This window comes from Ips typographus, linkage group LG1 (genome assembly GCF_016097725.1).
Source record: "Ips typographus isolate SLU linkage group LG1, UJ_Ityp_2.0, whole genome shotgun sequence".
Lineage (NCBI taxonomy): Eukaryota > Metazoa > Arthropoda > Insecta > Coleoptera > Curculionidae > Ips > Ips typographus.
In genome coordinates, this window is record NC_138422.1 from 5,161,645 (window position 1) to 5,176,187 (window position 14,543).

A 14,543-nucleotide genomic window follows, 5' to 3' on the forward strand; every position below is an offset into this window, starting at 1 on the left:
ATTCCAATGGAGATGTAAACCAATGGCTTACGATTTACTTATTCAGTCGTGTTGTGGCACTCGACATGAGAAGTCCTCGCTTGAAATTGAGAGCGAGCGTGTAAACGCGTGCGTTCGTAAACATAGTAAACGTAGCCGCATGAACACCGGACATCGGGACGTCCAAAGTTGTCCGAACGGACATAGTGCAAAAATGTGTTTTAAACTGAAAATTATCACTAACATTATAGTGACATTTCTTGGTTTGGTAATTTTAGGACATTTTCGGACTTACGCTCAAGGTAAATTATTATAACTAATTTTGTATAAACCCCTTACTACTTAGGGGTTTTTAAAAAAAATATTATTTGTTTAATACTAAGGTCTGTTTTCTCTTTGTAACAGCAAGTTGCGGTTACAGCTTGTTGCATTAATTTTAACCAATTATGTCAATTTAACATGAACTTTGCAGAGTTCAAATTCATTAAGCTCCGCGATGCTGTTATCAATTTGTCACTTCCCTTTTGTGTTACTTATTAATAGGTGGAATACGATGACTAAATTTAAATATCTTAATAAAGTTCAACTGTGGAAGTGTTGATGAACTTGGTCAATTTAATGAGCAATTTAAAGTTCTTACTTACTTAATTGTTAAATGGGAAAAAACGATTCTTCAAGCAATTAAAAAAATAACTAATCATACATAATGGTATTTTATAGTGCACAGTCGTTATTATTACAATTTAATGTTTTTATAATAAAAAATAAACTTTTATACCATCTAAATACTAACAAAAACTATTATTCATATACGAAACTAAAACTAAACCAATCATCCTGTATATACAAAGTGCCACAAATTCGTGTCTAGGTATGGGGATCTTGGAAACGGTAAGAGATACAGAGTTGGTTAAATGGAGGCAAAGTTGCGAAATTTAAAGTTCAATCTTTTTAACATTTAAAAAAATCCGATTACTTCCGGAATTATCCGAAAAAATACAAAATTTCGGAAAAACGTTTTTATTTTATTGTAAGCTTAATTGATGAGATAATTAAAATTTATTGACACTTTGTCTGAACACACTGTTTCGGTTTTTGCCAGTCATCATCAACTTAATTTTAAATGCGATCCTGTTGTTTTAAGGCAAATTTCGAAAGTGCTTTGTTTTTTGATTTAAATGACGTGTAAAAGCAAAATAGGAGAAATGTAAAATTTACTTTTGTATCAGTCGAGGTACTAGTTATTGTAATTAAGTTTTGCTTTAAGTAATTAGTGTTTGTTTTCCCAACATTGGCTAAGTTGAGTTTAAGGGCAGATTAGAGAAGTTTACTTTAGACTGTGTTATTTTGCACCTGATCTTTCACATTCAAACCTCAACTTAGCTTAAGTTGTACTTAAAATCGACTTGCAAGTGTCGGGGAAACAGGCATAAGTCATTAAATCCACATGCGCTAATTTGCTGAAATCACACCATGTGATTGCTGATTCGTGCTTTCCTAAAAAAACTGCTGTCAAAACTTTTGTGCCGTATAATCAACAGTAGAAAAAGACTAGTTGCATGAAAATCAAGTTGAGTAGATAGTTGAATAGATATTGACAGGAATGAGCAGTATTGGCAAGTTTATGAAAGTAATGTGACGAATTAAAGACATTCATCAACAGACATTTCACAGTATATTATTGCATCTGAATAGTATATAATTTCAAGTAATTCACATAAATTTTAGTAATCCTTTTAAAGTAATTTTTTTAAATTCAGAAGTATTTATAGCAATTTTATGTGTATTTGTAATAATATCTATACCTCGATCTGTACTTACGAACATAATTTCGGTGCTTTAGTAATAGGTGATTCCTTCACGGACACTAACTTTCAAATATCTCGGAAACGGGGCACTTTTTATAGCACTTTTTGAGTCACTGTGTAGCCCTGAGTATGCGCAATCCATTGACCTAAGAATATACATGTAAAATTCTTGACTTTAGGCTGTCTTTTGGTGTCCTATTTGAAATTCTTAACTTTTGGCACACTGATCTAAAAATATACAGGGTGTCCTATTTGAAATTCTGAAATTCTTCTTCTAAGCCATCCTTTAAAGCGACCCATCTGCTAAACTTTTTGTTTATTTCAAAGAGGTTTCATAAAAATTGTACCAATGTAGATAAGACGTTATTGAAGACAGTCATACCCGAGGTCACACAACAGGAAGAAGCACGTGATCTTCAAAGAACATAATCGAATACAAATGCAAATTCTAACACAGTTTTGACCACATTAAATGACTCATCTTACTGAAAGTTTTATTTTTTGTTTAAGCATACACGTTATTACGGAAACCATAAATAATAGTTCAATAATACTGTTTCACTCTTGTACAGGAAATTAATATTACATTACTATAATCATGATTGTTGATGGAAAACTTACAATAACTTATACATATCTATGCATTAGGAGAATATATAGGTGTTATTTCCTTCATGCTTTTACGTTCCTTTTCATCACTGCCATCAATTTACACATTGTTCTAATCTGTTTTTGTTTTACGAGTTGATGCACAAGCAACCGTTATGTTTATTTAAGATATTTCTGAAATGTTGTTTATTTGTTTTGTAAATTAGTTAAGTTATGAAGGTTCTATCAAACAGTACCGTCAATATTGTCATTTATAAATACAACCAAATAGCACTCAGTCGTCCCCACGAAAATTTAAATAACTCTTGAATTCTACTTGGTAGGAGACCTAACAGGTTTTGAGTGTATACTGCTAATCCTCAGTGGCTATAAAAATACTCCAACAATTAATCCATGAAAAGAAGGGCAGGTCAAATTGAGAATCTAATAATAAGAATAGAGAACCATTATAAATCAATGCTATCGACAAAGATGAACAAATCGTTGTAATTGATATGTGTCACGGCCAATTGCACCAACGTATTTAGAAGCTCACTTAAGCTAAGTTAGAATCTGAATGTGACACTTTAAGTGCTGAATGTAATAGTCAAGAGTTTTAAATCGGAGTGAATGGTGTATGGGTCAACAATATTCGTTATGCGGACGACACAGTTCTAATTGCAGATAACATGGAGGATTTGCGGAATATGCTTGGGACTGGCGGGGAATGCAGTAAGAACATTGGCTAGAAGAAGACTAAATTCATGATAATTACTCGAAAGCTACAAGAATTTCAAAACTCAAGCCTAACATATGAGAATCAACCAATAGAGCGAGTAAATAAATTTAAATAAGTAGGAACGTGGCTGTGTGAAAACTGGGAATCAGACACAGAAATCAGATGCTGGATTGAAAATACCCGCAGTGCGTTCATGAAATTCAAAAAAGTGCTCACCAATACTGATTTCGATCTTGGCTTGAGAATTAGATTCGTCAAATGCTATGTCTGGACAGTGTTGCTTTATGACATGAAGGGATGGACACTGAAGGTGAGCACTATGAACATGCTGAAAGCATTCGAGATCTGGGTCTATAGGCGTGTACTGAGGATTCCATGGACTGCAAGAAGAACCAACGATGAGGTCTTGAGAATAATCAATTAAGACCGCAAACTGTTGGACACCATTAAATATCGAAAAACAGCATAGGTACCTGGGCCACGTAATACGCAACGAGAGGTACCAAATCTTGCAATTGATAATTGAGGGGAAGATTGAGGGAAAGAGAGAAATCGGCAGGAAAAAGATGTCATGGTTCCGCAACGTTACGTAGTAAGTAAGTAGTAGTAGTAGGAATATAGTAACGCCATAACAAAAAAGACAAACCTTTAACTTTCTTGAGTTTCCCCAGGTTTTCTCATGAGTGACTTATGTCAAAGTTATATGTAAGAAAAGCTGGCTTCTGAACGACTAATTTATACGTAGTACTGATGTTTTTATTTACACATTCATTTATCAACAAATCATAAACATTAAACCGCAAATTCCTTGGGTTTTAATGTACTCACCCTGTAATTAATTGAGTGTCTGAGCAACCCAAAGAAAATCAAACAAAACGTCTGTAGTTTATTTACGGACTTGTGCCTCTTCAGCTCCTCCTTGCGTTCTCTGGCTCTTTTCTTCTGCTTCTTTTGCCGGATTAAATTAGCTCAATAAATTTAACGAGTCTTGCGAATATGCGATGCAGTCAATGCGTTGGCATACCATTTTTTCCCATCAGGTCTTGTTTGCATATGCAGCACATGTTTATGTTTCAACGTCATTAATTCTGTTATAACTATTTTGCTCGTCCTTTTTCGTTCACTGAGCTATGACTAATAGAAAGGGAGCAAATAGACACGTTCAACAAACTAATCTAATCAAACATAGATATAATGTTCTTTAATGTAGTTAAATGTGGCAAGTTGTCACCGACCCACGCAAACCCATAACAATAAACAATCTTAATAATAATCAGATCGACTTATGGCTGATGGCAATTATTATAATAAAGAACGAGCGATATTTACTACACAATCACTAGATTGCCTGACAAACATTATGAATAACTTTGTTACATGGAAAATGGGTTTGTCGCAATGTAAACGAGCTTGTTGATTATGTATGTATATGAAGTCCTTTATGTAGTTTCTCTTTGATGTATGTTTTTCCTTTTGTTCCTTGGTTTGTTATGCTTTAGATACTACAGTTAATAAATCAGTTTATATAAAGTCAGTCTCATTTAAAATTATGTTACAATCCAATCACTTTATAATAATGTTTCCATTTGATCGGCACACTTTATTTTTGTATGATATAAAATACTCTGGTATTTAATCATAAAAAAGGTTCTGGCGACACTTTATAATATGTTCAACAAATGTGGCTTCGTTTGGGCTAATTGACGGCTCACACGTCTTGTTTAATAATATTAATGAGTATTGCGACATTCTCACACAACCACTAAAGTGGATCTTATGTAGGATAAGAAAAAACTTGTTTACTAACAACATTTTAAATGCTTAGCTCAGCCTTAAGATACAATTATTATTAGTATTAAAACTAAAACATTAATGAAAGAAGAAATGTTATGAAATCCTTAAACTAACTAACTAACTTAATTCTTGGTAGCAGTGCATATTAACCGTTTAATTCATATACATATTATTATGTCTCAAATGAAAATTAAAATATCTCTAGTACCACACCTATTATACACTTTATTTACATCAGTGCGATGTCCACATTATATTATATTAACATACATTTGAATGCAGAATGTCTCAAACGTGTCTCTGGCCTTGTTTTACCTTTGAAATCAGTAGGTAGGCACATCAATACGTACCAGCAACATAACAACAATTATTGTCATTTACATACCAGTAATTTTTGACAATTTTAACTGGGGTTTTATTAGTGACAGCAATTACAGGATAATCAACCATCGTTGAAAAAAATCTGTTCTTCTTCGTTTAAAATCTTGCAAATAAAGTGGTTATTGGATAGGAAATTTAATGAGGATTCCAAAAATGTGCTTAAAAACTTTATTCGGTGATTCTAAGTAGGTTTTACAAGCGATTTCGTCACTGACTGTTCTTTGAAACTATGTTTTTGCAGTTTAAATTTTAACAGCGTTTTTCTACCTGACTGTACCGAATGTTTGAGTGTTTTTCTAGGTTATTTGATAGGAAATTTAATGAGGATTCTAAAAATGTGCTTAAAAACGTGATTCGATGATTCTAAGTAGGTTTTAGCGGCGACTTTGTCACTTACTGTAAAATGTCTTGTCTGTCTTCAAATTTTGACATCGCTTTTCTTCCTGACTGTACCGAATGTTTGAGTGTTTTTTAGGTTATTGGATATGAAATTTAATGAGGATTCCAAAAATGTGCTTAAAAAAGTCATTCGGTTACTCTAAGTGGGTTTTACAAGCGATTTTGTCCTTGACTGTCATTTGAAACTGGGTTTCTGACAGTTTAAACTTTGAGAGCGCTTTTCTACCTGACTGTACCAAATTTTTTAAGGTTAATTAATCAGGATTTCACCAAGTTTCGTCAAAATATGATTATTTTTTCGAAAAATTAGAAAACGTGATTCGGTGATTATAAGTAGGTTTTACAGGCGATTTTGTCCCTGACTGACCTTTGAAACTGTTTTTTGTAGTTTAAATTTTAACAGCGCTTTTCTACCTGACTGTACCGAATTTTTGAGTGTTTTTCTAGGTTATTTGATAGGAAATTTAATGAGGATTCTAAAAATGTGCTTAAAGACGTGATTCGATGATTCTAAGTAGGTTTTACAGGCGACTTTGTCACTTACTGTACTTTGAAACTGTGTTTCTAAAAGTTCAAGTTTTGACAGCGTTTTTCTACCTGACTGTATCTAATTTTTTTGTGTTTTTCAAGGTTATTTGATAGAAAATTTAATGAGGATTCTAAAAATGTACTTAAAAACGTGATTCGATGATTCTAAGTAGGTTTTACAGGCGATTTTCTCACTTACTGTAGATTGAAACTGTGTTTCTAAAAGTTCAAATTTTGACAGCGCTTTTTTACCTGACTTTACCGAATTTTTTTGTGTTTTGTTAGGTTATTGGATAAGAAATTTAATGAGGATTTCGAAAATGTGCTTTAAAACGTGATTGGGTGATTCTAAGTAGGTTTTACAGTATGTCATTTACTGTACTTTAAAACTGTGTTTCTGGAAGTTCAAATCTTGACAACGCTTTTCTTCCTGACTGTACCGAATTTTTGAGTGTTTTTTTAGGTTATTGGATAGGAAATTTAATGAGGATTCCAAAAATGTGCTTAGAAAAGTCATTCGGTCACTCTAAGTGAGTTTTACAAGCAACGATTTTGTCCCTGACTGTCATTTAAAACTGGGTTTCTGACAGTTTAAACTTTGACAGCGCTTTTCTACCTGACTGTACCAAATTTTTTAAGATTAATTAATGAGGATTTTACCAAGTTTTGTCAAAATACGATTATTTTTTGCGAAAAATTAGAAAGACATTAAAGAAAAAACAAACGTGAAAAAATAGGTTTTTCGCATTGTTCTCGGAAATTTGAAGGTTATGCAGAAAAGTGAACAGAACGAAAGTTGTACATTTTTTCCATATCTACAATTTTTATATTAAACACTTTTCTATAGGGCGTCAAGTTTGGCAGGAAATTGCCATGAAAAAACTTTTTTCTACTGTTTTACAGGGCAAAATCCAGGGGATTTGGATGGAACTTTAGGGATTTTCAGGTCACATTTTAATTCTAAATATAAACTGAACTTTTCCGAAAGTGTGACTCATTAGAAAACTGGTTAAGTAAGTAATCTGTTCAAATAAAGTGGTGGTCCAAGGTGCGATTTTAAAGAAATAGGATATCTCAAAAACGACGAGTCATAGAGCCTTCATCTATGCGGCAATTTAAAGAACATTTCCGGACCTACAGGAGGCTTTAGAAAAAATATACAAAGTAGGTACTTTTTCAAAAGGAATCCCACTTTTCATTAAGCTCAAGTTATCGGTTACTTTCTTTTATTTTGACAGATACATAAAAATAACACTATGCACAGTTGCACAATAGCGGTTTAATACTTAAACCAGGTATAATTCAAAAATATTTAACTAGCAATTTAACCGAACTGATGTTTACAAATAGCATTTAAACTAGTTGGTAGTCAAGATTTTATGATTTCAGAAACGATACTCACATGAGGGTGCTGTGACCGCTAGATGGCGTTTTTCTGGACGTTAGATTCCTCCTCAATAACGACCACAAGCAATCATTTACTACACATATTATTTTTAAAACAAACGTACCTTGAGGATATGTAATTACCGTCATGTTGCACGATTACTATAATACGAATTGCACAATAAAAATAAATGAGCAGCTACTGCATATTATTGAAACAAAATAGTACCATTTCTGTTATTGCTTGATTCGCAGTACTGGATAATTATTGCAATTTTCAAATTACCATTCTATCTTTCCTGCAACATTATGTGGTACGTGGTACCCAATGAAATGCCAATTGTCAGTCAAGTTTTTTACTATTGATTGACAAATGGCGTATTATTTTTTTTTTTCGGACTGTGTGGTTTGATCAGATAACTTGATGCATTTATCCACTTTCTGAAACTCGGTGGATAGTTAATTAGTTGTATGTATAACGACTGGTTGCTTAACTTTTACTGGTTTGCTGTTGAATAATTCTCGGTACTGAACGCAATGTTTATGATTTTCTTTCCAGATAAAGTAGATATTCTCATCCTCCATATAACGGAAAATTTACTAGATATACTCATTATGTGTTTGAAACTTATTAAAATAATTATTAAAACACAACTTTATTACTCTGGAATGTAATCTATTAACACAATAAAACTAAACTGATTTATAATTTGTGTTCATTGATTTATACACCTTTAATTAAGCACAAACTGAATTACTTCTTAAATGATTAAAATCAAAACCAAAATATACATCATACGTTTCATTACAGTTATAGGACTTTGATCATTTAATCAGGTTAAATATTGGTTATTAGTTTTAGTTTTTGCTTTGGTGTTGAATGTTGATTGATGACAGTTGTAGAGTCTTTACCGAAACGTTTAGATAGCAAAACTTGTCATAAGTCAGCGGTTTTGGATTTTCAGTTATATTACATACATATATTTGGGTAAATACCTATGTTTTACTTTTCAGAATTAATGTGCTGCACACATACAACTGGGACCTGCAGGAACGTTTGTCAGAATGTAAGTAGCTCAAATGTATAGCTTTTGGGATAACTATTATAATTTAAAATCTAAGATGTTAGAACGTTATAACCAAGACTTAGTCAGGAATATAATTTGTATGAACAGCGAGTAGTAATTTACATAACGCAATATACATTTTTAGCAAAAAATGTTTTATAGAATTTTGTTCTATTAAAAAATTGACAACGTTTTGACAAATAACTTAAAAGCTTTCTTGATTTGAAATAGTTTTAATATGTGGTATGATATCCTAGACGGAAATAATAATTATTTTCTTTGAATCCTTTAGAGATATATTTTGTGATATTTTAGATAATTTAAATTTAATAAACGCATACTTATATTTATATTAACAGCTTAAGAAGTATTAAACTAGTCTTTCAACCAATATATGTCTAATAAATAAAAAATGAAAAATAAAGTATTAGAAAAACTATACTAAAGTCTGTCAAGGAGAAAATTACATGTTTTTGATTTAATTCGAAAATATCCAAATATAGGTACTACTTTTGCTACATTTTTAAAATGTTGATAATTAATTTTAATAAAATACGGTATGTTCAGGGTTATTGATTGAATTTAGACCACCCCAATATAAGCTTTATTTTTAGTATTAGAGAAAAACTTCAATACGAAAGTGATAGATATAAAGGTCTAGTGTACAAAGTGTTTCTGTTAATTCCTGTGCACACTGAGTACCATCAAACTTAACGTTTGATAGATAAATGCCACTTAAAGATACTCGAAATATAGTTTGAGTATAACCAGAAATGCTATTTGAAGTGTGCTTTCCGAGTCTCATTGTATGATTCACTATGTTACTAAATGTTTTGTTTCTAAATGATAAAATGTTATTAAAACATTAAAAACGACATGAAAACAGCCTATTTCCTTTTGCTTTTTACCTCTACTCTACGACTATTCTGGCGGTTTTATGACATGAAGATTCCTGTTGTACTTTATTAATTTCTAGGGTAATTTATCTTAATTTATGTTAAGTCATTGCCCGATTCATTGACGTCTATGCTCAGTTATTTAATATTTTTATGCGTGTACAACTATTTACTACAAACATCTAACTTGACCCTGAAAACATTTCAATGTTAGCACTCGTTGACCAATCCAAGTTTTCAAATTTAATAATTCAAACACATTTGGTCGTAAATATCCGCGTTATATGCTTTCAGAAACTAAAATGAGTTTTGCATTGATTAATATTAATGAAGACAACATTAGGATGCGCAATGCCGACTTCTAGTGCCATCAATATGATTGTCTTGCGTTTCCCTCATGCATGGTAGAATGCTTTTAGACCTTTCTTGAATTAATAATGCACAAATTGATTTTTATTGTCGTTGCTTATTGTTTCCCAGATTGTTGACCTTTATTTCGTTGTGGAAACATTTCACCATATACAGGGTGTTACAGAATACGTATTACAAACTGAAAGGGTATGTAAGAAATCCAATGTGTTCTATAGATCAATTTCTGAAAAAATGCTTAATTTTTTAATATGTTTAGTAACAAATAAGACGTCATTTGGGTATATTTTTGTGTCAAACTAGGGTCACTGTATTAGTAATTGACCATCTAACCAAAATTTTTATCTCTAAATTAACATGAAAAACATAATTCTAAGATGAAAAAATATGTTAAGCTATTTCAAGCTTTATCAATTCTAATTTTTGCATTAACATATATTATATCCATGCAAAATTGTTGGGTTAGTAAATGATCATTGAAGAAGTGAAGAATAACACAGTTCTTTAACTATTATTTATATGGATATCAATAGAGGTAAAAAAAATGTAGAGGAAAGTCTTGCTATTTTTTAAATTTATTTTTGATGGTCCCAAAAGGATTTCCAAGAACGTAATGAAAAGTTTGGGCGCTATTTTTAATACACCCTGTAGAACTGAAGAAAGAATAGGTGCTACATTATAAAAAATCTTGTTTTTTGGAACTTTACTTAAAATCGGTCAAATACTGGTTCCCGTTCCGTTAATTACTGGTGCAGTGACTCTATTCTCAGTTCTTAAGACAAAACACATTACGATGCTTTGCTTATTTCAAGCATATTGAAATTATACACAATTTTAAATTATTTAACACTTTTTCCGTTTTTAAGTGTTGGCAACAGACAAAACAGCAAGTTTGATTGAACAAGTCGCAAGAAAATAGAGCCTGTCCCATTTCGTGAAACATATAATCAGTTGAAAGTAAATATGATAGAAAACTTTGTTTCACAATGATAAAATTCGTTTTTGAAGCTTGTTTATGAATTATTAATTTTTTTTTTAAATCAAACTGCTGTTAAAAACCTCCTATACAATTCGTCATTAATATCTGTCGATCTGCTGTCAGTTTACATTAACTCGGCGTCAAAATCGTATTTGTTCATAGAATTTTTTCGCACAACTTAAACATCCTAAATCTGCAGTTTCTACATAACCCATAAGTTTGTAATAATATATTCTAAAACACTCTATATTTAATTGGGATACACTGCGGAAACGTAGGAAGGTCTTTCCAATCATAAATTTTGTATTTTGGAGGGGAAAGACTAAATTGAGCGAGTCATGCAGATAGAAATACCCATACATATTGGCAACGTGCCAAAATAGAGTGTCGCCAAACTTTGCGACATGCTCTTCACCTTTTGCTTTTTCTTTCATTATCATCACCACTGTTGCATTTGTTTTGCTACGCTTTTAGGATTGCTATCATGCCCGAGTAAATAGCATTAGAAGCATGTGCCATCCGGGAATTTCAAGGAAAAAAAAAAACGATTTATAGAGCGAGGAAATGTGAAAGGATCCAATTTTCTGTTTTAATATTTGATTAAGTGCGTGTGTACTGGCAGGGACATACAATTGACGTACACTCTCGCCAACCTCATTATCTATTACTTCAGCGAAACGCAGTTTATTAACTTGCGGTCAATGGACTTCCCACATGGCACAACTAATTTTATCATTCCTGTTCGCCCGCTGAACAGTTTTAAATATATCATCGACTAGGTGGACATACAGTATATGCAACTAAAGCTAACATACTCTTGAAGACCATTTTCGAAAAAGCTTTTATTGTAACACTAGTCAGAGAGTTTGCGGAAAGTTTAAAAATCGTATATTTTTTAGAATTTCTTTGTAATATCACTCTTTACCAAAGTTCCACCCAATATCTGTGTTATCATACACATCATGTTAAGAAATGGTCCGACAAGACATTATGTTGTCACGTAATATTAAAGAGTAGAAAAGTGTTCTTCGAGTTAAAATTAATAATCCGGCAACCAATGAATCTTTCATTTCTTTGGACCCTTACTGCACATAAACCCTTATTCCAATATTTTAAGGTCCGAGGGGTACCTCACGGAGGATATGTTCTGATTTTTGGCTAGGAAATGTGGGAACTTACGGAGGAAATACGGGATATCCAGGATATTCTGGAGAAATACAGGAAGATACGAAAAAGTAAGAGGAGAGACGAGGATGTACCAGGGAGATGCGGGGAGTTATCGGGAGATTTTGGAAGCTAAAAATACACATTACGCAAACGATAAGAGAACGAATATACAGGGTGTCCCATAAGTAATGGTAAATAATTTAGTGGCGGCTTTCTGGGATCAAAATAGTTCGATTTAGCCCAACTTACCTCAGGCGAAATGTCAACGGAGACATATATACAGGGGGTCAAAGTAATTTTACGATATTTCGTTTCCCCGACCAATTCAACGATTCGGAATAATTTTATTTAAGTTATTTCTCACTTGCAATGAGAAATGAGCTAAATTCCATCCTTCAAGAAGATGACAAATTGCAATCATGTATGGCACCGAATAATTTAATTGCGAATATCTCGAAAACGGTTGATCTTAAGGGATACCAACTAAGTATACCTCTTATTGTCTTATTGTGTAACTCATTCATATTCATTTACGAAAACTCGGATTTTTTGTCATTTAATAATAAATATACTGTCACGATTATCATCCTGAAGATGAGATTTACTCAAATCTCCCTCACCTCCTAGTTGCATAATAATATCATCATAACTGGCATCAGATTCACCCTGACCATTCATTCTAATAATCTAGTAAATAAAGAAAATTTAAATAAATAAGCTTGAATAAAAATTCTATAATAGGGATGCCAAGTTATTTTTAAGGTAAATAACTAAACCTACCTAACTTACTTTCTACCTAAAAATCAATCAAAATCAAAAAAATACAAAAAATTACAAACTACTTACAACTAATACTCTTCGTCAAAGAGTCCAAATTGTCCAAAATAAACCGTCAGTTGACAAATCTTCTTCTTTTCCGTTGAGGTGGATTTTTAACTGCAAAGGCTGTATCTCGGTAACAGCCGGGAGGCCTCCTCGGTTATCGATTTAACCACTTCTGGAATAGGTCCTCTATCACAATCTGCTCCATGTCATAACGTGGACTAGACGGTACAATTGCTGGTAGCACTCGGTATTACACTCAGTAACTTCCGTTCCGGAAGGAAACAGCTTTCTAAGATCCCCTGATCTTCAATAGTCTGATTTTTGCTCGAATTTTTTAGAAAACTGACTTTCCAGCTCTCATTAAAAGTCTCTCTTGACAATCAACAACCGAAAACAAAAACAACCTTTTTTCCCACCTTCTACCTCCACGTACCACCTTTTTCACCTCCTTTGAAGTTCATCAAGTAATACTGTTAATTTTCTTAATAACTACATACAATCCTACTAAAACTAACTATAATGGTAAACACTTGACATCCCTACAAAAATGTACCTTTTCTATAAATTAAATAAATAAATTTTCTTTATTTTCTTGAAAAAAAAAATCCTTATTTTCAAGACAATATAAATGTTTGTGTTAACATATTTAGTAAGACCCTTAGGTTTCTATACTTTGTGCATAATATGAATTTATGGTATGCAGTTTAGTAAAAAGGTAGGACAAGCTCAGCAAAGCTGGTATAGTACATAAATAAATTAGGTAAGATATGGAAGGCAAACAAAAGAAAAGCAAAAAGTAAAACAAACCATCTTCGAAGGACACGATCTTCCAGGCATAAAGGGAACAATAGCGCATCAGGAGGCAACACTTTTTGACTGGTGATGCACGCCGTGCATGCTGTATGGTGATCGAAGCCCGCTGGGCTTATACATGTCCATTGTGCATGAATTTTATCTCAATCATATTTCACCTGTTACAGAATGTGCCTTTTTTCAGCCTCTGGTTTTATGGTATCTTGATGATACACCCAGCGTCTCTGTCAGAACAAATGACAAACTATTACTTCGAAAACCAAAACAAGCCTAGACATTATCTCGTCCTAATAAAAAATGGTATCACTCTCGCTGGAATATAGCCTGCGTGTAATGTTATCTTCCTATAAAGAAGGAAGTTGTAGCAATTAATCTTTCAACGGCGACTGAAATAAGTTCTTTCAGGCGTTCGTAGTGTGTGCCACATTAATAAGAGCCTCTGTCGTGTATGTGAAATGTAGAAAAGTTTTTTCGGGGTACCGGCCGACGCAACTCTTTTCCCATTCGTCTTTAGAAGTTTCGGCTTGTAGTAGGCAGTAATTTGATTATCGGTGTAGTTCAACGTATTCGAGTTCAAAGTACGTTTCCCTTTATTCTTGACACCCGGAATAAAGTCGGTGCTGAAAAGTCTTTGAATGGTTTGACCCAAATTGTTCCCTTTTATGTATACGAAAATAAAACGAGGTATATTTTTGGATGCTGAAAGTGGCATAGCCAATTTTCCACCAGACTGTGAAATTTCTCTTCCTAAATTATCGAGTTTCCGAACACTCTGTTCCCTGTTCTTAAAACTTCTAATAACAACGTTTTTATTTGAGTCCATGT

General features: G+C 32.7%; 1 protein-coding gene across 3 annotated transcripts in view; it reads left to right on the forward strand.

Annotated features, from left to right (window-relative positions):
• The first annotated feature begins 7 nt into the window (after positions 1–7).
• The window catches only part of Reck (Reversion-inducing-cysteine-rich protein with kazal motifs), a 40,902-nt gene continuing 26,366 nt past the window's right edge, over positions 8–14,543 (forward strand). Inside the window, exons 1-2 of one of the 3 annotated variants that reach the window (XM_081995561.1) lie at positions 8–281; positions 8,617–8,669. In XM_081995561.1, coding sequence (XP_081851687.1) covers positions 23–281; positions 8,617–8,669 — 312 coding nt within the window. In that variant the 5' untranslated portion in view covers positions 8–22. Of the gene's footprint in view, positions 282–3,123; positions 3,711–8,616; positions 8,670–14,543 lie in introns of those variants that run through there. The other 2 variants (XM_081995562.1, XM_081995563.1) reach the window with 2 other exon arrangements.